A 21,279-nucleotide genomic window follows, 5' to 3' on the forward strand; every position below is an offset into this window, starting at 1 on the left:
TTCTTAAAATTCAATCACATTTAGTATAGTCAGTCTCAGATGTCACAGGGTCATTACGTGGCCCACACTGTAGCCACAGAGAAACCAAAGTTAGACGATCAGTCTAATTGCGGCCTGTGTTTAAAAATTAACTCAAGGGCCCGAGGAGGATTGCACAGGAATATAACCTGAATTATAATTAGACTAACTGTGCAAATACGTTATCAAAAAGGGTCAGAAGGGATTAAACCTAACAGAAGAAATACCCACAGAGGCTTAAATGGATCCACAAAGCCGAGTTTTTTGTTTTGTTTTTCCTTTTTAAAAAGATTTTTATTTATTTTATGTATATGAGTGCTCTATCTGCATGTACACCTGCACGCCAGTAGAGGGCACTAGAGGGTATAAATGGTTGTGAGTCACCATGTGGTTGCCGGGAATTGAACTCAAGACCTCTGGAAGAGCTGACAGTGCTCTTAACCACTGGATCAACTCTCCAGCCTCCCGAAGAGTTCTTTTTAAAGGTGAAAGTAAATTAGCAAATATTTTGTAAGACTCAGCAAGTTAAAAAAAAAAAAAAATTAAAAGGACACTCTAGTGGCTAGTGAGTGTAACCTCAAATCTTGGGAGGAGGTAGAGGAAGCAGGATCAAGAATTGCAGGTTGAGGTCCTCTGTGCCTATATAGCAAGTTTGTTGCCAGTCTGCTATGGGAGACAGGTGGGTCTGAGGCCCACTTGCCAGCCAGTCCAGCAGAAACAGCTCAGTGAGGCCATTTGAAAAACAGTGCAGCAGAAGCCAGATGTGGTGGCAGGCAGATCTGTGTAAGTTCAAGGCCAGCCTGCCCCATCTACAAAGCAAGTCCAGCACAGCCAGGGCTCTGTTACACAGAGAAACCATGTCTCAAAAAAACAGAAACAAGATACAGGGTTGCTGACTCCGGCGCTGAGTCCTCTTGAGAGTCATGCTGTGTCAGAAACCGAGGCCTGATAATGGGGCAGGCCTTCCCGTGTGGCTGTGACATCTGTGGTCGCCTCCGGTGGGAGAGCAGTGCCTTCTTACTCAGCGCCAGGTGCAGTTAGTCATTTGATGGTTTTGTTCTTGAAGTGATTCCAGATGAGCTCTCATGCTTAGGACAACGCTGTTCATGGCTCCCATGCTTTTCATAGAGACGCCGCTGACTCTAGGACACGCTTATTGAAACCAGGGGTAAACTGGCCAGAGTTCTTTCTCAGACTCAGTCTTTCCCACACTCCCAGAGAGGGAAGGAAAGAGGGGCGGAAGGAGACACACCAGCCTGGGGCAGGGTGTGGATGTTTGCTCACCCTCTTGCTCACCTCTGGAGGGACCCCTTTATGCAGAAGCACAGCTGCCCCGTGACAGTCACTTTATGAGATCATCTGTCCAAAGTGAGGACGGCAGAAGCAGAAAGACTGTAACAACTTCCCTAAACATTGCCAGAATCCATGGAAGGCCTTAATTTGTGCTTGGACATCCTTTGATGACGGGGACACAAAGTCACAGCCAGCTCACCTGGCTCCAGTTTCTCTCTCGAACACTTGATCTTCAGTTCTGCCTCCCCACTGTTCCTTCTTCCTAATGCTCTTCCTTTGGGGCTTCCTATGACTGGCTTCTCAGTATTCAGATCGCAGATAATGTCAAAGGTCATCTGATGACCTCATCTAAGGAGCCAGCTTCCTTCCTGTCCCTTATCCCCTGACACCTGCAGTCTGTCACTAGAGCCTATTTTCACCACGACACTTAAGGCCTTCTGAATTAATACAACCCCCCCCCCCCCCCCCGGTGTATTCTCGACACCTGGCTCCAAGTAAGTATCAGAGGCTGACTGACTGAATGAGCCTCACATTCTGTGGGCTGACACCAGTTAAAGGTTTAGGCAGAGATCTGAAGCCTGCTTCCCTGCAAACAGCTGGTGGGGACAGAGTTGAAGAGGAGCAAAGTTCTTGACTCCACATCAATTCTCCAGCGCCTGGGACTGCACAAGGGCTGGGCGCTCCGGGAGAAGAGGCAGAGAAATGAGCAAAGGCCGGTTCAGTTTCCTTCTGCCCAGAACCTTTCCTAGTTCTAGTTAGCCCAGGCCCAAAGGAAAGAGCAGATGGAAGATGAGATGTCTCGGAAAAAGCAACAAAACAAACCAAAAAAAATCTTAAAATTCATGAAGTATGACAGCACGGCTTGAACATGAGCAACACTAATTTATTTTAATAACCCAGCATTTAACCTATACGATAGGAAGAGACAGGACATTATGCATGTGTCCAAATGGCAGCTGTAAACCCTTTCTGCCAAGCTTCTCCAGCATGCCTGCTGTGGCACCAAGGCTCCCTGAGGCCCTAAGACACTTCCCTGAATAAGCTGTTAAAAAGGAAGGTGAACAAAAAAAAAAAAAAAAAAAAAAAAAAAAAGGAAAGAAAAGAAAAAGCCGGGCGTGGTGGCACATGCCTGTAATCCCAGCACTCAGGATGCAGAGGCAGGCAGATCGCTGTGAGTTCGAGGCCATCCTGGTCTACAAAGTGACTCTAGGACAGCCAAGGCTACACAGAGAGACCGGGGTGGGGGGGTCAGGGGGAGGAAAGAAGATGACTATATGTGAGGCTTCCACCACGCAGCACCGTGGGGCCTGTGGCAGCCCGAAGCTGCAGAGGGCAAAGTATACCCACTTCTGACCACAGAGACTGCAGACCTCAGGGAGGAGGGGAACCAGCTTCCCAAGCAGGGGCGGTGGGGGAACTGAGGTGGGGGTGGGGTGAGAAGGGCCCAAGAGAGCTCAGACGGGGACCCGGAAAGGGAAAGGAGACAGAGACACAGGGAAACAGCCCCTGTCCACTTCTGCCCTGAGCTGCTCGGCAGAGCGCTGGCTGGCTTTCTAGGCTCACAGCATCCTCCCTATCACACACAGACGCTGCTGGTGAGGAGCCGCTGGCCAGCGTCTATGGCATCAAGGGGAGCCAGTAGTTTTCCAGGGCTTGTCCACTTTGCAAGAAGCCTGGGCTGCCTCACGGCGCAGGACCATGGTACACCCGCTGGTAGAAGTCTCACTTAGCAGGTGCAAGACCTGCTTTTCTGGGGGGCGGTGGCGGGGGCAGTTATTATAAAAGCATTACTGCGAATTCTTTTTTTAAAATATGTTAATTTTATGTGTGAGTGTTTGCCTGCACGTATATGTATGCACTACCCATGTGCCTGGTGCCTGCAAGGCCACAAGGACTTTTGGGTCCATGAGAACAGGAGTTACAGATGGCTGTGAGCTGCCATGTGGATGCTGAGGACCTGAAACAGCAAGTACTTTTAGCCACTGAGCCATCTCTCCAGCCCCTGCTGCAGTTTTGTTTGTTTTGTTTTGTTTTTCAAGACAGTGTTTCTCTGTGTAGCTCTGGCTGTCCTGGAACTCATGCTGTAGACCAGGCCCGTCTTGAACTCATAGAGATCCACTTGCCTCTGCCTCCCGAGTGCTGGGATTAAAGGTGTATAAAAGGTGGGCTAGAGAGACAGTGGCTCTGTGGTGTAGAGCTCGTCCTCCTGAAACTCCAGCTCCAGGGAATCGGTCTGGTCTCTGTGGCGGGCACTTGCCACGTGTGATACCCGCCCGCACACGTATACATTTGTTCACATGGATGATAATTTATATACACACATATTTTAAAAGGATATGAACAGTGAGTTCTCCCCATCGCCGGTGTTTGCTCTTACCAAGGCCTCCACTCTGTCCTGACTCTCCTGTCTCCACAGAAGTTTACCTACGAGTGAGTGTGCATGACCCCTGTTCCGCATTCATCCCCCCACTTATCGGTAAATCTTGGGGTGCTTCTGTGTCAAACCACTTTAAGTTTTAACCACTGTGTGAGACTCTCGCCCTCCTTTTCTCCTTCTCCTTCTTCTCATTCCTTGTAGGACACAGAGTCCCTCTGTGCAGCTCCTTACCTCAGACTCCTAGGCTGGGTTTAAAGGCATGCGCCATCCCCACCCCTCACCCCCCACCCCCACCCCAGGCTGCCTGTTGATACCCATGGTTTCCCTTCCAGACCTAGAGGCTGACTTTGATTGCCAAGTCAGACTCCCAAGCAGCTGCCCATCACTCTTGACAATCCTGTACACTAGGCATCTTCAGACTGCGGACGTGCAGGTTCTGAGATGCGGGGGTGAGGTGGGAGGTGGGTAGGGTGTGGGTATGGGTGGAGTGGGGGTAGGGGTGGTGGGTGGGGCGGAGTGAGGGTGAGATAGGAGGGGGTAGGGTAGGGGTGTGGGGGTAGGTGGGGGAGCCCTCCGTGCCTTGTGAGGGACAGGGGCATCCAGAGACAGGAGTGCTGTACACACAGTGTTAGGGCTTCCTAGAACTCTGTGCTTCTGGCTTCTCCACCAAGGTGGAGTAGGAAGCCAGCGGACACCAGAGACACCAGAACGTGACCCTAACTAAGGGTGCAACAGCGGGGGGGGGGGGGGGGCGGAATCTAGTAGGGTGGGTATAAAAACAAAAACAAACCTTGGCTCAAGAGATGAGGAGGTGGCTCCGTCAGCGAGCCACTTGCTGCACAAAGCACAAGGATGCAGAGTTCAAGCCCCAGAGTTTATTTGTTTATAGATAAATACATAACGCAAATAAATAAGTAAATAAATAAAGCCAGGTGAAGACATACATGCTTCCAACCCCAGTGCTGGCAAGACAGGCTCCATGGAACACCATTTAGCCAAACCAAGAGAGATCTCATCTCAAAAACTCCTGTAGGCCAATTGAGAAAGACACCAGCATCAGCCTTGAACATCTGTTCCCCTCCCCCCCCCGCTCCCCATATACAAGAAACCTGGTTCAAAGCAGAGAGCCTGACAGGACGTTTTCAAAGTCAAGGTCAGCCTGGACTATATAGGGAGATGTTTCAAAGCCCTGAATGTCACACCCCCATCCTTGTATATAAATGCCCCTGCTAGCTTCCACAGTAGCTGCTCCTACCCCTACCCTAAAAAAAAAAAAGAAGAAGAAGAAGAACCTGAGTAACCATTAAGCATGAACAGCAGGTGTCACTCACATCAACACTAAAGTGACAAGTTCATTATTTCATGCTTTCAAAGTCGCCTGGGTGAGTTAGCTGTGGGAGGGCATTGATCAGGTGGCTGGCAGATGCCCCCCGGAGGTCTAGGTTTATTCCCATCAGCCCCATGAGTGCTTCTGTGAGGCCGGGATGCAGCCTCATGGGCTGCGGAGGAAGGACCACATCCGTAAGGAAGCTCTGAGGGGAATTCAAATAATGGGCACTCAAGTGAGAGGCCAGTCGGTGAGGCACAGGCAAGAGGTAGGCGTCAGGGCGGTGTGGTATTGGGAGGAGGATGCGACTCTCGAAGGCTCCAGGCTCCTGAGGATGACTGAAAAGAGACCAGAAAAAAGTGACTAAGACCAAGTCCATCTAAGTGTTTCCTGCCGTTTTCGGGGGGGGGCCGTGCGTGGTCCTCCCTCATCTCTCTCCCACACCCTAGCACAATCAGCCCACTAATAGCAACTGAACCTTCCCTGGCACCCTTTCATGTGGCTCCATCTTGATCAGCTAGGTCAACCTCAGGTGGCTGCTGTAGAGATCCCACACCTACCACGGAGGATGGAGATGCCCTGAGAGGAAGGTGCTGTTAGCGCCCCCATGTCTCTGGGATGGAGGAAGCCATTTCCTGGGCCTGAGAAGAAGCCCAGGAGGAAGGGAGGGCTTCCGTCTTCTGTCACTGTGTAAACAGCACAGGCAGACAGACAGATGGCACCGAGAGAGCTCCCGGGTGGAGCGGCTGGCACTCACAGGGCTTTGTCCTGGCCACATCCTCACTGGATCATTGTTGGGCTTTGGGACTCCACCTAGTCTTGGTGGTGGTGGCGTGGCATGGCGTGGCGTGGTGGTGGTAGTGTGTGTGCATGTGTGTTTAACGTGTGTGTGTTGTGGAGGATGGCTGCACGTAGCAGGGGAGCCCCCATGCCTCTGGGATGGAGCTGGTGAGCCTCTGGTTCATCAAATCTTCTCAGCCCTTCTGCCATTTTTATATTTTTCCCATGTACCAACCCAGTGCAACGCCTTTGTGGGTTTTTAAGGTTTTCATTTCCTCCCTGTGTCCGGACCAAGTGTGAGGAGCAGGGCTCTGGGTGGGGGACTTAGGCCGGGCAGCATAGCCAAACAGCTCTGCAGGGAGAGGGCCGGGCCTGCTGAGGGGGCTGAAGGGCAGACAGCTGCTCCTGCTGAGCTGCCTCCGGGGAAAGAGGGAAAGAAAACACTTGGAGAGAAGATAAGAGTGTGCACGCTGGCCAGAGGGCTGTGGGGAGTGAGCCGTGGGCGTGGTCTGGGGAGCTGTGGCTTTTCTGACTGCGCTCAGCCAGGGAGTAAGTAAGAGGTGGGACCGCCTGGGTTTAGTCCCAGGTGGACCGGAAGATGGCCTGCGAATCCCCTGGGTAGAGAGCCTCTCCATTGCCCCACAGGCTGACTGCACCACCATTGCTATCATCTGCAAGGCGAGCTCTGGGGACTCTGCGGTTTGAGCCTGGGACCTATCTCATCCTGTTCAGAGGAATGTCACCACCACCCAGCACACACAATGCCTAAGTACCAAGAGGCAGGGAGGCAACCAGACAGGAGGGGCTCAAGGCTGGTAAGATCAGGAGTGAGCTAGTGGAACTGAATCCACACTGGGACAAAAGAGCCTTAGCTGTTGCTGAAGTCAACCCTGCTCCTCCATCTGCCCGAACCCCTCCCCAAAACCACCTTATTCTTGGTCAGCCTTGTGCCTCCTCAGGGGTTACAGCCACTGAAGGCGGACAGCTGATAGACAATGTGTTCCTTCAAAGGGGGGAGCCCGGTGAGGGCCATGTGACCCCGGGTTTGTCCAGGTCATGGAATGGCCAGGCCTGTCTGCTCCTCATAGCGCTTGGGAAAGGCTCCGGCCTCTCTTATGCAGTCCCCTACCCTGGCGCCTAGGTGGCACCAAAGCCTCGTGCTGACGATCCCTGCGGTCGGGCGCCGCCCACACCTGCGGACAGTGAGCAGTCCAGCCTTTCCCAGTGTCCAGCCCTTCCCAGTGCCAGCTAAACCCAGCTGCGGCTTCTGCTATCTGGGTTCAAGCCCCTCTGGGGGTTTCTCGAAGCCACAGACCCGCCATTACTATCTTCTTCTTAGCTTTGATGTTGCTCCCCCCTCCCCCGCCCCCCTTTCCCTAGCTGGATGAGGAGAGACAGGCAGGTCAGCCCAAGCCCTGGCTTCTCTACCTCAGACACAATCCAAAACAAGTAACGCGTCTGTTCTTTTTTTTAAGTTCCCGTAATTTTAGTGAAAAAAAATGTAATGACATTAAATACATTTTAATTGTGCCTGTACCTGTGCGTGTGTGTGTGTGTGTGTGTACAAAACAATCCCATACAGACTTGAAAACAGTATGTTTCCGTTGAAACGCTCAGCGGTTTCAAAGGCTGGTAGTTTGCCCGGTGCCCAACCCACGGGCACAGGCGAGTCCGGGATCCAGCACCGGTGTTCTCCATAGGTAGCAAGACCGCAGCACTCTCGGCATCTCCTGGGGCTGCTTATTGTAGGCAGCTACGGGAGGCTCCCGGGCTGGGGAGGTTCCCGGGCTGAGCTTAGGTCCCACCTAGAGAACCCAGAACAATGTCAGGAGTCCTTAAGTCCTTGGAAAGATGGTCCGGATCCATCGGGAGGTGCCTGGCTGTGGTGAAGAGAGAGCGCTCTTAGGAAGTGACACGGAGCAGGACCTAAACACAATTTGGGGCAGATTTGGAGAGGGGGTGAAAAACGAACCTCGGTTTGTCCAGCACCCTCCCGCCACACAAGTCCAAGAGTCAGATCCTTCGCCCTGCTCTGCCCTGCGCCCTGCCCTGCGCCCTGCCCTGCGCCCTGGCTGGTGTGTGTGTGCACGAGTGTGTGAGTGTGGAGGAGTGGGGAAGTTCTGTCCCACTCCCACCGGCCAGGGCGCATGGACCCCTCCCCTCCCCCGCCAGCCAGAGCCGAGCTGCGGCCGCCGAGAAACATAAAGTTCTTCGGTCTCAAAGTGACGCAAAAATTCTTGCGGAGCTCTTTGGCGGCGGCTATCTAGAGATCAGACCATGTGAGGGGCCGCGAGTACAAATAGCGCGGCGGGCGGCGCCACTCCAGCGGCCGCGCCGGTGCCTCGAGGGCGCGAGGGTCGCGCCGCCTCCGCAGCCGGGGACCCGCCGCCGCGCCGCCCGCAGGTGGGTCGATTTCCCTTTTTTCTTGTCTTTTTTCTCTTTTTGTTTCTAACTCACGCGTCTTTTCAGAAGCCCTCGGTCCAGCGATTGACTGCCCAGGCTTAGGGCGCCTTTGTCTGTACCGCGCAGGGTCCTTGCGAGGGACCCGATGGAAACCCAAGGACAAGGCACTGGCTTAGCTCAGCTTCGCTCTTTGGCAAAAGTTGCCGTAGTTTCCCGCCACGGCTGGCTCGTGCCTGGGCTTTACTTTTGGGACATGGGCTGGTGGCTTTAAGCAAAGACATTGGGAGACACAAATGCCTAAAATAAACAGAGAAACCTTTGAGTGACACTTAAGGGGTCAAAGCCTCTGTGCTCTCGGATGGCCTCACTGGGGGAGCGCATGCCCACTAAGACAGCTCACAGGCCATTCAGAATTTATGGAAACGCCAGTGGGTTGTGCCACACCACCACCGAAGTGTGTAACCAGCGGTTGCTGGGGGCGGGGTGTACGTTGAAATTGTTTCTACAACGCTGGTTGCTGCGAAGATTTCCTTTTTGCATGGGGTGGGGTGTGGGGGGGATGCATACTGAATTATTATTATTTTTTCTCTGTTGAAAGCACCCAAGAGTTTGAAGGGTAGAATTTATAAGAGTCAGACAACATAAACGTCTCTGTGTATATGTTTTTTTTTACGATCAATTTTTATCCAGAAAAAAAAAATGAGCCAGGTCAATGGATTATTTATGGGCCTGCTTGCTCTCATCGTAGTGAGGGGAGAGATCAAATATTTAATGTGTTTTCAGTGTCATAGGAAACACGTCTAAGAAAGTAACGCTGGGGTTTGTTTAAATGTAGCAGAACGTGGGGGCAGCACCAGCGGCTGGCTGCTGGTGGGGAGGACGGAGAAACGGCTCTGACTGCAGCCCTTCCTGGACCTGTGTCACTGCTCCTCTTCGTGGCCTGGGGGCGGGGGGGAACTGATTTTTAGAATCATTAAAAGCATCTTCGTCAAAGTTGGGGGTGGAGCATGTGGAAGAATTTCCCCGATGGGTGGTGACCGTCTAATGAGGGTGCTGAGTGAGCAGCAAGGGTTGGGGAGCGCTGGGTTGGGCACTGTCTATGGCAGGCTTGCCAATAGCCTGGGTGCCCCTGCTGGAGAGAAACACGGGTAATTCTGGGAATAAAGTCAGTTCATCATCTGGGTCGCACTTGTTGAGTGGGACCCGCCTGAAGAAGCTGAGCTTCCCTTCAGATCACTGCATCACCAGGACGTGGTAGGACTTAACCCTTTAGATGCCAACGGCTGGATGGGAAATTACACAGTCATTTCATGTTGGGAACTTCAGCTGTTTTCAGTGACATCAGAGGTCCTTTGGGGCTCATGAAGCCCAGAGGGACTTGGAACCATGAGGTCACGCTCTGTGGCAGAGATCCTCACCTCCCTTTTAAAAGAGACCACAGACTGTAGTCATTGTGTAAAACACCTACAGGCTGAGACCCTACCCGGACACTGCGGTGAGATGGGGTCCTCCCGGGATCTCTGTGTGCTTCTGTCAAGGGTGGAGGCTCTGCATGTTCAGACACCTACAAGTTAAGTTCTGAGCTTACACCACACCCAGCTGGAGGACAGAGTTCTGGGGGGTTCCTTAGGGATCTGTGCTAGCTGGCTCCAGGTCCACAAACAGGCCAGTGTCTAGGTCGGGCTCCTCCCTCTGAGGTTTTCTGTGTCCAGCCAAGCAGGCCTGGGTAGGAAACGCACATCTGACAAATCGCCTGCTTGGTCCGACTTGAGGAAGTGGCACAGCTGAGGCTGATCCTCCAGGGCTCAATCCCAAGGAAAGAGCTTCCATTTCAGACAAGAAAGCATGCAAAAAACCAACCCAACCCAAAACCTTCCTAGGAGAGACCCAGGTGGAAAATAGATGAAATTAATCTTTAAATAGAAACCTGGCATGCCTGGTTGTCCCATGCCACATTGCTAGGGCGAGCATGAGACCCGTCATGGCCAACATAGCCACCTCATGGCCAAGGCTGATCTCTTAGCAGTGACTTTGGTCCACATTCAGAAAGTGCCAGTTTGTGAGTACCAGCTCTGCAGGGGTGGGGTGGGGGGACAGCTCCTCAAGCCTGGTGTGTGTGTGTGTGTGTGTGTGTGTGTGTGTCTGAGTGTGCTTTCCTCTCTACTGGGAAGTTGGATAGCTGCTTACTGAATGTTAACAGCACAAACCAGCAAGTGTTTTTTTTTTCTTTTCTTTCCCCCAGCCTGTGGCTAACAGGATGGCAAAATCAATATTGGTGAGGCTGGTGTGAGACATCTGAATGCTTCCTTGGCATTTCCCTCTTTGCTTAGCTTCCCCTAGAAGCTAACAGCAGCTCCCAAACTCCCACGCAACCCTGTTGGACTTGGGGACTTCCTAGGTATGAGGTCATGAGTTGCTAACTTCCACAACTGGATGAATTCTGTGACTCTGCAAAGCCAGAGAAGCACCCTGGTCACGTGGATTTGTGGAAGAGATGCCCCAGTGTGTCAGGCATGGATGAGAGCAAGAGAGCAAGAAGAAAGTGTCCTAGGGTCCCAAGGCCTGGTTCTTCATGACAGCATTTGCTGTAGTGAGGGCAAAGGTGAAGGGGGGTGGTGCATGGGTCAGGTAATGGCCTGAAGGTGCTTCTTGGCTAGTTCAGGAAACTTCTGAGTGCTCTGAGGGAACCTGGAGCCCAGGCCAGGTGAGAGGAGGCAGGAGGGTGGAGTGAGGGATTATTACCATCTCACGATGGTTGTGTGGCCTTCTGGGACATGTTCAAGGGGAAAAGCCAAGACAGTTTGTTTCCTGTGTTTCTGACCTGCTTAAAAAAAAAAAGAAAAAAGAAAACTGAGTTCTTCAGCTAAGCGAATCCCCCTGTAGGGAAAGTCCCTAAAACGAGGGAGTGGAGCAGCCAGGAGGCCCATAGGAGAGAAGCCACCTATGCTCTCTGCCTCTCAGGACACAGCCAGGACTTGAACTTGTCCCCTGACTAGGTGTCTCATTGATCATATTCTTTGTTGCCTTGCTTCTGAGGAAAGGAGGGGAGAGAATCTGTCCTGAGTGGTCCCAGTGGGTTTGGTGACTCACACCTGCCATCTCAGGACTGGGGAAGCAGAGGCAGGAGGATTAGGAGTGTGAGGTTAGCCTGGGTTCCATAGTGAGACCCTGTCTCAAGACAAAACCAACAAGGCTGAAAATCATCCACCTTGGCCAAGTATGCTCTTTCATCACCCATGAAGGGGCTGCTCCCTCTAGCCTCGCGTCTAACACACGGAGTGCGACATTGGTTGTAATCAAATCATCAGCATGATTGTACAAGTCGTGTATTAGGATAGAACGCTTTTGGCTGAACTTTTGACAGTCAGTAGAATGCCCAAATGCCTCGCCCCTAGGTATTTCGGTGTGCTCATGGAGGCACACTTCCGCCGTTACGCTGTAGGCACAGTCTCCACACGATGCCAACCCAGCATCTGGCTGGTATGGGCTTGCCTTACTGTCTCAGGGAGGTCCTCTTTAGTGGGTGGGGTTACTTTTGATTGTAACTACTTGGAGGTGCAGTGTTAGATGTATCTCCTTTTGTCTTGTTTTTCTTTTTCTCTGCCCTGCGCATACATGTGTGCACATGCATGTGTGTGTGTGTGTGTGTGTGTGTGTGTGTGTGTGTGTGTGAGTGCACTTGCTTGTGTGGGCACATGTGGTCAGAATTTGAGGACTAGTATCTTCCTCCATCACTTTATGTTTCAGACGGTCTCTCGCTGAATCTGAAACTTGCTGTTTGTGGACTAGATTGACTGGCACGGGGTCGCGGAGGGTTTCCGGTATGCATGCCCAGTCCCCACTGCCACAACCAGAGCTGTGCTTGTGCAGCAAGCAGGACACCCACTGAGCCATCTCCCGAGCCCCTTGCTTAATTGGTTTTCTTCTGTCTCCCTCCCCTCACTTGTGCACTTAATCACATCTGTGTCACATGAGAGTGCCTTTAATATGCTTGTATGGGAGAAAAGCAAAGCTGCAGTGGGGCCATCCGTGTTTTATTTTTATTTTTATTTTTGTTTTTTATGGGGTTTTTTGGTTTTGTTTTTGGTTTTTTGAGACAGGATTTCTCTGTGTAGCTTTGGCTGGCCTGGACTCACTCTGTAGACCAGGCTGGCCTCGAACTCACAGAGATCCGCCTGCCTCTGCCTCCTGGAGTGCTGGGACTATAAGTGTGTGCCACCCTGCCCGGCCTGTTTTATCTTGATTTCTGGGCAGGGGGCAGCTCAGTGATAGAGCACTTGGCTGGCATGCGCAAGGCCTGGTCCACCCACGCCTTCGCCCTGCTGCACCCCCACTGTAAAACAAACCCGATTCAAATTGTTTAAAAAGTGTCATTCCTGCCGCTCACACCCCACTTGCCTTTCTTTGTCCTTGTCCACATGATGTGACAGCAACAGAGTACAAACAGGTTTGTCTTCTGCTAAAAAGTTTTACGTTGTGAAGTGAATCCTGTGCCCATCTTGTTCTTTTAAACTAGGTCTCAGCCTAGCCCAGAGGTGCTGGGATTACAGGTGTGAACCACCAGGGCTGGTTTGAAATTAAGTTAATGGGATAAAGAATTCCACCTGGCAACTTGAACCGCCCTTCAGGGGCCTAGAAGACACCTTCCCTGGCTGCCCGGGAGTCAGCTGCCTTGTCTGGTTTGCTTTGGTTTCCTCTGAGAACCAAAGAGAGGGTTAAGAAGCAGAAGCTTTCTGGTGGGTTCTAGCAGCTGCCTGCCGTGTTTTACGTGTGAGTAGGAAATACACTCCCAGTTCCAAACAGCCAACTGGCAAATGAACATTCTGGGTGCAGGCAGTGGAGGATGCGCGCCTGCCTGTGCTTGTCTCAAAGTCAAAGCCTCCAGGCTCGTCTTTGATCCTGACTTTTCAGCCCTGATCTGTTAGAATCTTGGGACTGTTGCCATAATGTCCCCTCCTCCACCTAGGGATGCGCAGTGGGTCTGGCGTATGGGAGGAGGGAGGAACAGGGCCTTTTGGGGTGGGACCCTGGGCCTGTGTGAGTTACCTTGAGGGAAGAAATGCTTGCTTCCTCGGGGCTACCGTGGGCTGTTGGACAGCAAGGAACCGGAGTCGCATCTTAGAACCCTAGGTAATGCCAGCGGAGAGCTGGGTAAGGCCTGCTCCAGCGAACAAGTGCTTGAGACCCGAGGCCGCAGCCCCTGCCTCCGGAGGGACCTGAAGCAAACACACATCGTCAAGGATGTGCGTGACAAGTGAGTGATTACTTCAGGGCTTATCTTGGGCTGGAACGCAAAGAGGAAGCCTCACGGAGGAGGCAGAGTGTCTCTTGGCCAGGCCTCCAAGGATGTATGGTCACGTTCCAGGGCCTGGAATAACCTGGTGGGGGAGGGGAGTGAGGGGGTAGGAGGTGGGGGCTGGGGGTGGGGTGGGTTGTTAATGTGCCTTCCAACACGGACCTCTGGAGCCCCAAGTATCTGCTCACAAGCTTCCCAGATGACCACGTGTCTGGACCGAGAGGCACCACACCAGCGGGGCTCCAGCTAGGAGACTCCAGACCCCTGGCCGGAAGTCCTGCAGGCCTTAGTTTTCCTACCTAGAAGCAAATGGATGTCACGTGTGTTGGTGGCACAGAAAAGCCCACCGTCGTCACTGTTGCCGGTGTGCTGTTGGTGCTAAGCCCACCATTTAATTTTCATTTTAATCTGCTTCTAAGCTGGAGAAAATAAGATGCGTAGAGATGTTGGGCAACCTGCTCAGAGTCACACAGCCACTCAGTGACGGACCTGGGTTGTGGGCATCCCTGGACCACCAAGCTCTTGCAGGATTGGAGATGGTGCTTTTGTGGGCGTGGCTGCTTCTGCCAGCTGAGGGAAACTGCTCTTGCCTGTGTGTGCCAAGCCCACCCCCTCCTTTTTGAATAACGTGTAATAAGCCATTATATTTTTGGATGTCCTTGGCCATATCTGGATCTGTCCTGATGTCTCCTCCTGTGGACTGGACACTGTGTGGAGAAGCTGGGACGCCCCCTTTCTGTTGCTTGTTGTGGTAAACTGTCCCAGAGCACCCTGAGGCATGTTCCCTATCCGATCCATTCCAGATAACAGACCTGTCTCTCAGACAAGCACTCTTTTTACATAGGGGGCGGCTGTGACCACAGCGATCACATCGCAACTAGAGTGTGTTTATACCCCGCATCTCCTGAGTTCACTTGAGGGGGAAGCTGGGGTCCTTATGGCCGCCGCCTACGAGGCCACTGCCTACCAGCATCCTCCACCACCCCTCAACAGATACAAATGCAAGCCAGCACTTTACACTGTGGAGCCCCAGAGGAGGACTAAAAGGAGCTCCAAGGTCCTGTGGCACAGACTCTGAAGTGACTTTGGAGTTAGCTTGAGGGACAGCCACATGCCGTGTGTGTGTGTGTGTGTGTGTGTGTGTGTGTGTGTGTGTGTAGGTGTAGTGGGCAGGAATCCCGTACTCCTTGGCCTCTCCCGGAAGTGCCAGCTTCCCAGCATGGTTTACATTTGCCCATGTAGGAGGATGGTAGGACTGTACAGCTGGGTGGAGTCCCTGCCCCTCCTCTGGAGCAGGTTCTGTGTTTACTGCCGGCTGGCAAAGCCCCACAGTTCTGCCAGCCTTGGTAGGGGCCTTGGGAAATCCCTCCTCCTGCATGGAGAATGCAAAGTACCGCTTGGCTTGCCCGACCTGTAATTAATCTTATCTCGGTGTCCGGCCCATGATTCATGCTGCAGATTTGTTTTGGTTTTGAAAATGGAAATGGAGAATCCTGAGAGGGGAAGTGGCTGTGATCCTGACAGGTAAACTCAAAGTACAAAACTCCCAGAATGCTTTTCACTTAGAACATGCCCGATGGGCGGTAAGCGTAAGAGTTTCGGCCATTTCCAGGGTGGGGGTTGGGGGGGCATTTTATGACTAATTGCTATAATTACTTGCTTGCTCACACTGGTCCCCCTGGCTACAGAGAGGGTTTGTGAGAAAGAAAATTGCAGAATTGACCAGAAGTTGAATTAAGCAGGTTCTCTCTCTTTCCTTCCCTGTTTCCTCCAGCTTCTTTTGGTTCTGGGGACCGAACCAGGGCCTTCAGGCTCATAGGATGCTAGCACTTATCACCTCCAGCCCAGAAACACTTTAAAAATATTTTTTATTTAATTTTAATTTATGTGTGTTGGTGTAGAGGTGTTAGATCTTGGAGTTACAGACAGTTGTAAGCTGCCATGTGGGTGCTGGGAATTGAACTCACATCCTTTGGAAGAGCAGGCAGTGCTCTTAACCACTAAGCCATCTCTCCAGCCCCCCAGAAACACTTTTTAACCAACAAATTGAGAGGATTAGCTGGAAACAGGAGTGAGAACAGAATATGGACCATCAGCTAGTGAGGCTGTGTCCTGCTGACCCTGGGAGGAGGGTGTATGTGGGGGTGGGGCAGGGGGGCAGACTGTAGCCTCACAGCACAGTTGGGTGCTGGGGTGCCACAGACAACCTGCTACCTGCTCAGCCAGGGATAACAGTGCCTGTGTTGAGAGCAGCTTCTGGGGCATTTTCTGTCCATGGATAAATTCAAAGCCTGCCCAGGAGGAGGTCTGTGCTGTAATACTGACCTCCTTTGCCGTCTTCCTACCCGGCAGGATAAAAATATCTTTTAGAAAAGCTTTCAGGAGAGAATTCTTAGAAACCAACCTTCTTAACAACCTGCACTTCTCCACCCGAGGTTAGTTGGCTCTCAACCCTTGTTATGCGAGGCAGGTGGTGGCAAAGCCAGAGCAGCCAGAGCATCAGTTAGGCAGGAAGAGAGCCTAACAGTAGCCAGTAGCCAGATGCCAGCAGCAGGGGCCTGAGCCAGGAAGGAACCCAGGCCAGGTGCCTTTGGGACCCCGACTGTCAGCTGGACAGAGTTTTCCTCTAACTGGGAAGGGTGGGGGAATGAATTGAAGGGAGCTTGCTTTGTGGCTTCAAGGGGCTGTAACTTTGTATCCTAGGTGCTGTGATCAAAGTGGGGGTGCAATAGAACCCTAGAAAGTAAAGGCAATAGAGACGGATCCCTGGGGAGAAGCAACCTCCCTGTCTCCTGTTGACTGAGGGATGGTCAGAACAGGTTTATTCTATTTTATTTTTATCAGATTAGAAAGCACTGGGCAGATATTTCAGGAAACTAGAGCTTTATGATGGCTGAGATAAAAATAGAGGCTTGGATATTGTCCTTCCAGGAGCTGCTCATCATAGCTGCCAAGAATTGAAGGCCATGCCATGGGGCTGAGCCCATGGCACCCTGGGAAACTCACATTGCCCCTGAAAAGCACCACTCCACGGGTCTCCACCCTTTCTTCAGGATGCCCAAGGGAAAAAATAAAAACAAAACCAGACTCTAGCGCACACCGTTTGGCTCTTGAAGCTGTGGCTGTCTCCTCCCTTCCCGAGGGCCTGTCCTGGAGTTAGTCTGTCCAGTGATGGAGCAGTTGCTCCAGGAAGGACAGAGAAGTGAGTAAGGGACCGAGCTTGAGTTATTGCTGTCATCTCTGTGTCATCCTCACCCCTGGGGACACTTTCCACACCCATCGTCTGGTCTTCAGGTTCTTCTGTGTTTAGTGTGGAAAACTAAGTTTCAGTTCAGCATAGTTTTGTCTTTAACTATATTGATATCTCAGCATTCTCTCTCTCTCTGTCTCTCTCTCTCTCTGTCTCTCTCTGTGTGTGTGTCTCTCTCTCTGTCTCTCTTTCTCTCTGTCTCTCTCTCTCCTTCCCCCCCCCCCCCACATGTATTAAAGGCCCGATGAATAGTTACTTATGGCAGATGAGGGAATACGTGGTTCTATTTCAAGTGTGTCAAGGCTGGGGCTTTAGCACAGTGGTAACGCATGCATACAGCACATGTGAAGCCATGGTTTGATCTCTAACACCACAAAGAAAAAGGTCTTTATCAAATCTAGTTGAGGTCACAAAGCAGAGAGGAGGCGGAGGCTTGACACTGGCATGACAGGTGAGCAGAAGATTGGGGTTCTGTCCACACTGATGTATCAGAAACCCCTATTCTTTTCAGTGGCATCAGCATCCTTGAGTTTGAGGTAGGATGGGGGCCAAATAGCTGGGCAGAGTAGACCCAAAGATATGTTCCTACATAACTGCGTGTAACCACATTATCCCTTGTTGCTCTAAATATTGTTGGCAACAACCAATCCTATTAAAGCCTAAATTTCTTCCTTTGCAGTAAAAAAAAAACAAAACAAAACAAAACAAAAAACCATTGAGCACAAAACTGTAATTACTCTCACCTCCTGGTGTTTGTGTCTAATCTTTGACAATATTTAAATCTACAGTGTGCTCAGATTTTTCATTCTGTGCGTGTGGGGGGGGGTGCTCTGCATCCTAAGCAAATGCTGTACTGTTTATACACACCTAGCCAGCCACGCTCTTTTTGTCTTCACATCTGTCTATAGAAAGAGTTGGTAGAGTGCTCGCCCACTGTGCACCACGGCGTCCTGTGCCCAACCCCAGTGTGGCATAAGCCAGGCATGGTGGTGCACACTTGTGATTCTGGAAGCAGAGAGGTCAGACAAATTCAGGGTCATCCTTAAGTAAGTTTGAGGCCAGCCTGGGCTTTTTGATTCCCTGTCAAAGAAGGAAAAGAAAAAGAAAAAGGAGAGGGAAACCCAAAAGCCCTCGTAGGTAAGAGCTGAGCGTTGACTCTCTTCCAGCGGTTGGGCTTTGAGGTTGGCATGGATGGCTGGTGTTGTGAGCAGTGCTAAGAGTCCACTTATATTATGGGCTGGCACGATCTTAACAAAGCAGAGGCATAGTCTAGAGCTTGAAAGAAATGGAAAGTAACCTGGAAGGTCTCGGCTGCTTCTACATTTATAGCAGGCAGGAGGTTTAAAGTCCAAAAGGGCTCAGATTTCTACTCCACGTGTAGAAACCTCATCCTCAGTGCAGAAGAGAGCCCGGCTCCTTCCTTGTACCCCATCATGGCAGCGAAATGAAGGTGCAGCTGCCAAGGGTCTTCTGCAGAGGCACCTTGTGGGAACAGGATTCCCAGGCCCGCCCGGGGTCAGCGGCCCACACACACTTCTCCCTGACCTCCTGGGTGAGCACGCCGGCATGCCCACGGCTGCAGTGACAAGTGGCTTAGCCCCAGAAGTTGCTGGCAAGTGGCAAGCCATATGAATGGCGAGAAGCAGTGACAGGCAAGGTCCCCTGGGACCCGCAGAGGCTCAATAGGAAGACTGAAAGGTAGAGCCCAGGTGGGACTGGACACAGCTACAGGCTGCAGCTGGAAATCTTCCTGGAAAGGACCCAGATATAGAGCTTGGGGTGGGGGTGGGAGTTGTACCTCTGCCCTTTCTTCCTTAGATCACCTTGGTAGGATAAAAATCTAACATCGGGTGCTCAGCTTCAGTGATGGTGAGGACTGTCCCTTCTGACAGACAAGTTTAGGGTCTGACATGTTGCTGGCAGGCCTGACATCCAGAACAGGGCTTTCGGGCTCTGCAGGGAGGCTCTTCTGACATTCCTCTGGGTTACTGATAAACTACAGGGGGCGTTTGTGTCCCTCTAAATGATGCAGGTGCGGGCTCATCCGTAAAGCCCGTGTGCAATCTTGGTGACTTGCTATTTTTGTTTTGTTTCCTTTTCAAATGGCTCGATGGTGACTTGACACCCGCCGTTCCTTGAAAAGTTTAGTTGATTTTATTGACTCTGAGCAAATGGGCTGGCTTACAGATAGGAGCATCTGTAATCCTGTCACCTAAAATAGTTTAAGTGATTAAGACGGAGCTGATGTGATGGTTTGGTGCCTGTAATCCCAGCACCCAGGAAGCTGAGACAGGAAGGCTGCTAAAAGTTCAAGCCAGCCTAGGCTAAAGAGTGAGCCCTTGTCTGCAAACAAACAAAAAATAAAAACACGGATGATTAATACCCCAAACAAGCAAATCTTTAATTTCTCTCCCCTTTCTCTGTATGCTTTTTTTTTTTTTTTATTTTAAACAGAGCTCTCAGACTTGTCACCATAACACGGAGTGAAGATTCAAAGCCAAGCACCAAGCACCGGGTTGGATCCTTGGCCGATGGGCATCGGTGTCTCTGACTGACCAGCAGGATGGAGACCACGCCCTTGAATTCTCAGAAAGTGCTGTCATCGTCCAAGGACAAAGAAGACTGCCAAGAAAATGGTGTTCTACAGAAAGGTGTCCCCACCCCAGGGGACAGGGCAGAGCCTGGCCAGATATCCAATGGGTACTCTGCAGTTCCCAGCACAAGTGCGGGAGATGATGCTTCACACTCGGTCCCAGGTGCCACCACCACCCTGGTGGCTGAGATTCACCAAGGGGAGCGGGAGACCTGGGGCAAGAAGATGGATTTTCTCTTGTCGGTCATCGGCTATGCCGTGGACCTGGGCAACGTCTGGCGTTTCCCCTATATTTGCTACCAGAATGGCGGAGGTTAGTACCGTGAGCCACCAGGGGTGGACTGGACTGTAGATCCTCATGAGAGGCCACAAGACAAGTCAGAACTTGACTGTCCAGTGTAACTGATGTGAGCCTGAGAATGTGAAACCTAGGCTTTCATGCTAGCCAAGTCTCCAGGGAGCAAAAAGCCTAAGGTGAGCCAGGCGGTGGTGGCGCATGCCTTTAATCCCAGCACTTGGGAGGCAGAGGCAGGCGGATTGCTGTGAGTTCAAGGTCAGCCTGGTCTACAAAGTGAGTCCAGGACAGCCAGGGATGTTACACAGAGAAACCTTGTCTCAAAAAAAAAAAAAAAAAAAAAAAAGGGAACAAAAAAAAAAAAAAAAGAAAAAGAAAAAAGCCTAAGGTGGCCTGTATGAGGTTTCCTTTCAGGTTATAAAGATTGTGTATGAAGCCAGACCCCAGCCCCCCCACATGTGGCTTTGGTGGTGTTAGCGTTGTCTGCACTTCACTTATTCAAGGGCTTCCCCTCTCAGCCTTTGGCTTGTGAGTCAGAAGCAAGAGAATACTTGGCACCCTGGGTGGAAATCTTTCTCTCCTTCTGGCAGTTTCTGCTTCAAAAAGTCTGGCGGCGAAAGGCCTGTGGGAGGAAACACTGGGAGGTGGCTGTAAGGCTCCAGACCTTGCTAGGCCTTTGCCCCTGCGTGAGGTCAGAGAACGGCACTAAATTGGGTCCAAAGTCTTAAGTTTTCAGATTTGACATGATCAAAGCTGAACCCAGCTTCAGTGTGACATTATGGCTACCCCCAAAGTGTGCACAGGTCCGTTTGCATCTCTTGTGCTGCAGAGGCCTTGGCGGTATGTGTAAGGTGGGGAGCCCGGGAGAGAGCAACGCAGAGCTCCGGGGGTATGGATACTGGGCAAGAAGAAGTGGGTGTCACATCAGTGGACATTTATTTTGACAAGCTGTTTGAGAAGCAACTACAGTTAGGTCTGTGAAGTAAACCATTTATGTCAGCCAGACTTCTGTGACCAAACACACAGTTGTTTCTTCTTCTTCTTCTTCTTCTTCTTCTTCTTCTTCTTCTTCTTCTTCTTCTTCTTCTTCTTCTTCTTTTTCTTCCTCCTCCTCCTCCTCCTCCTCCTCTTCTTCTTCTTCTTCTTTTTCTTCCTCCTCCTCTTCCTCTTCATCCTCCTCTTCTTCTTCCTCCTCTTCCTCCTCCTCCTCTTCTCCTTCTCTGACACAGGGTCCCTCTGTGTAGCCCTGGTTGTCCTGGAACTCACTTTGTAGACTGGGCTGGCTTTAAACTCCTAGAGAGCTGTCTGCCTCTGCCTGCCTCCCGAGTGCTGGATTAGGCACGTGCCACCACCTGGCCCATTTCTTGGTCTTTAATGGCTGCTCTGTGGCTACGAAGGCAGTTCCTCAGGCCATGGGAGGTTGCACAGCCCTTGCTTAGCATTGGAAGTCATAGCCTCCTTATCTCCTGCTTGCCAGGACCTTTAGCTTAAGCTTGTATGAGGGGCTGGGTCTTGGTGACATTTCCTGCTGTGGGGCCAGTCAGGTAAACTTTTTGCATGAGTTGAGGCTCACTGTGAGAACACAGCCTGGGTTCGACGCTTGAGCCAGGTTTGCTCAAAGTGAGTGTAATTACCCGGAAGCTTCTG

At 51.5% G+C, this 21,279-nt stretch overlaps 1 protein-coding gene across 1 annotated transcript in view; it reads left to right on the forward strand.

Annotated features, from left to right (window-relative positions):
* The first annotated feature begins 13,167 nt into the window (after positions 1-13,167).
* The window catches only part of SLC6A4 (solute carrier family 6 member 4), a 28,192-nt gene continuing 20,080 nt past the window's right edge, over positions 13,168-21,279 (forward strand). Inside the window, exons 1-2 of the mRNA XM_084802793.1 lie at positions 13,168-13,452; positions 19,199-19,650. Coding sequence (XP_084658919.1) covers positions 19,308-19,650 — 343 coding nt within the window. The 5' untranslated portion in view covers positions 13,168-13,452; positions 19,199-19,307. The remainder of the gene's footprint in view (positions 13,453-19,198; positions 19,651-21,279) is intronic.

The sequence above is a fragment of the Acomys minous genome, assembly GCF_964271855.1.
Source record: "Acomys minous genome assembly, chromosome: 12".
Lineage (NCBI taxonomy): Eukaryota > Metazoa > Chordata > Mammalia > Rodentia > Muridae > Acomys > Acomys minous.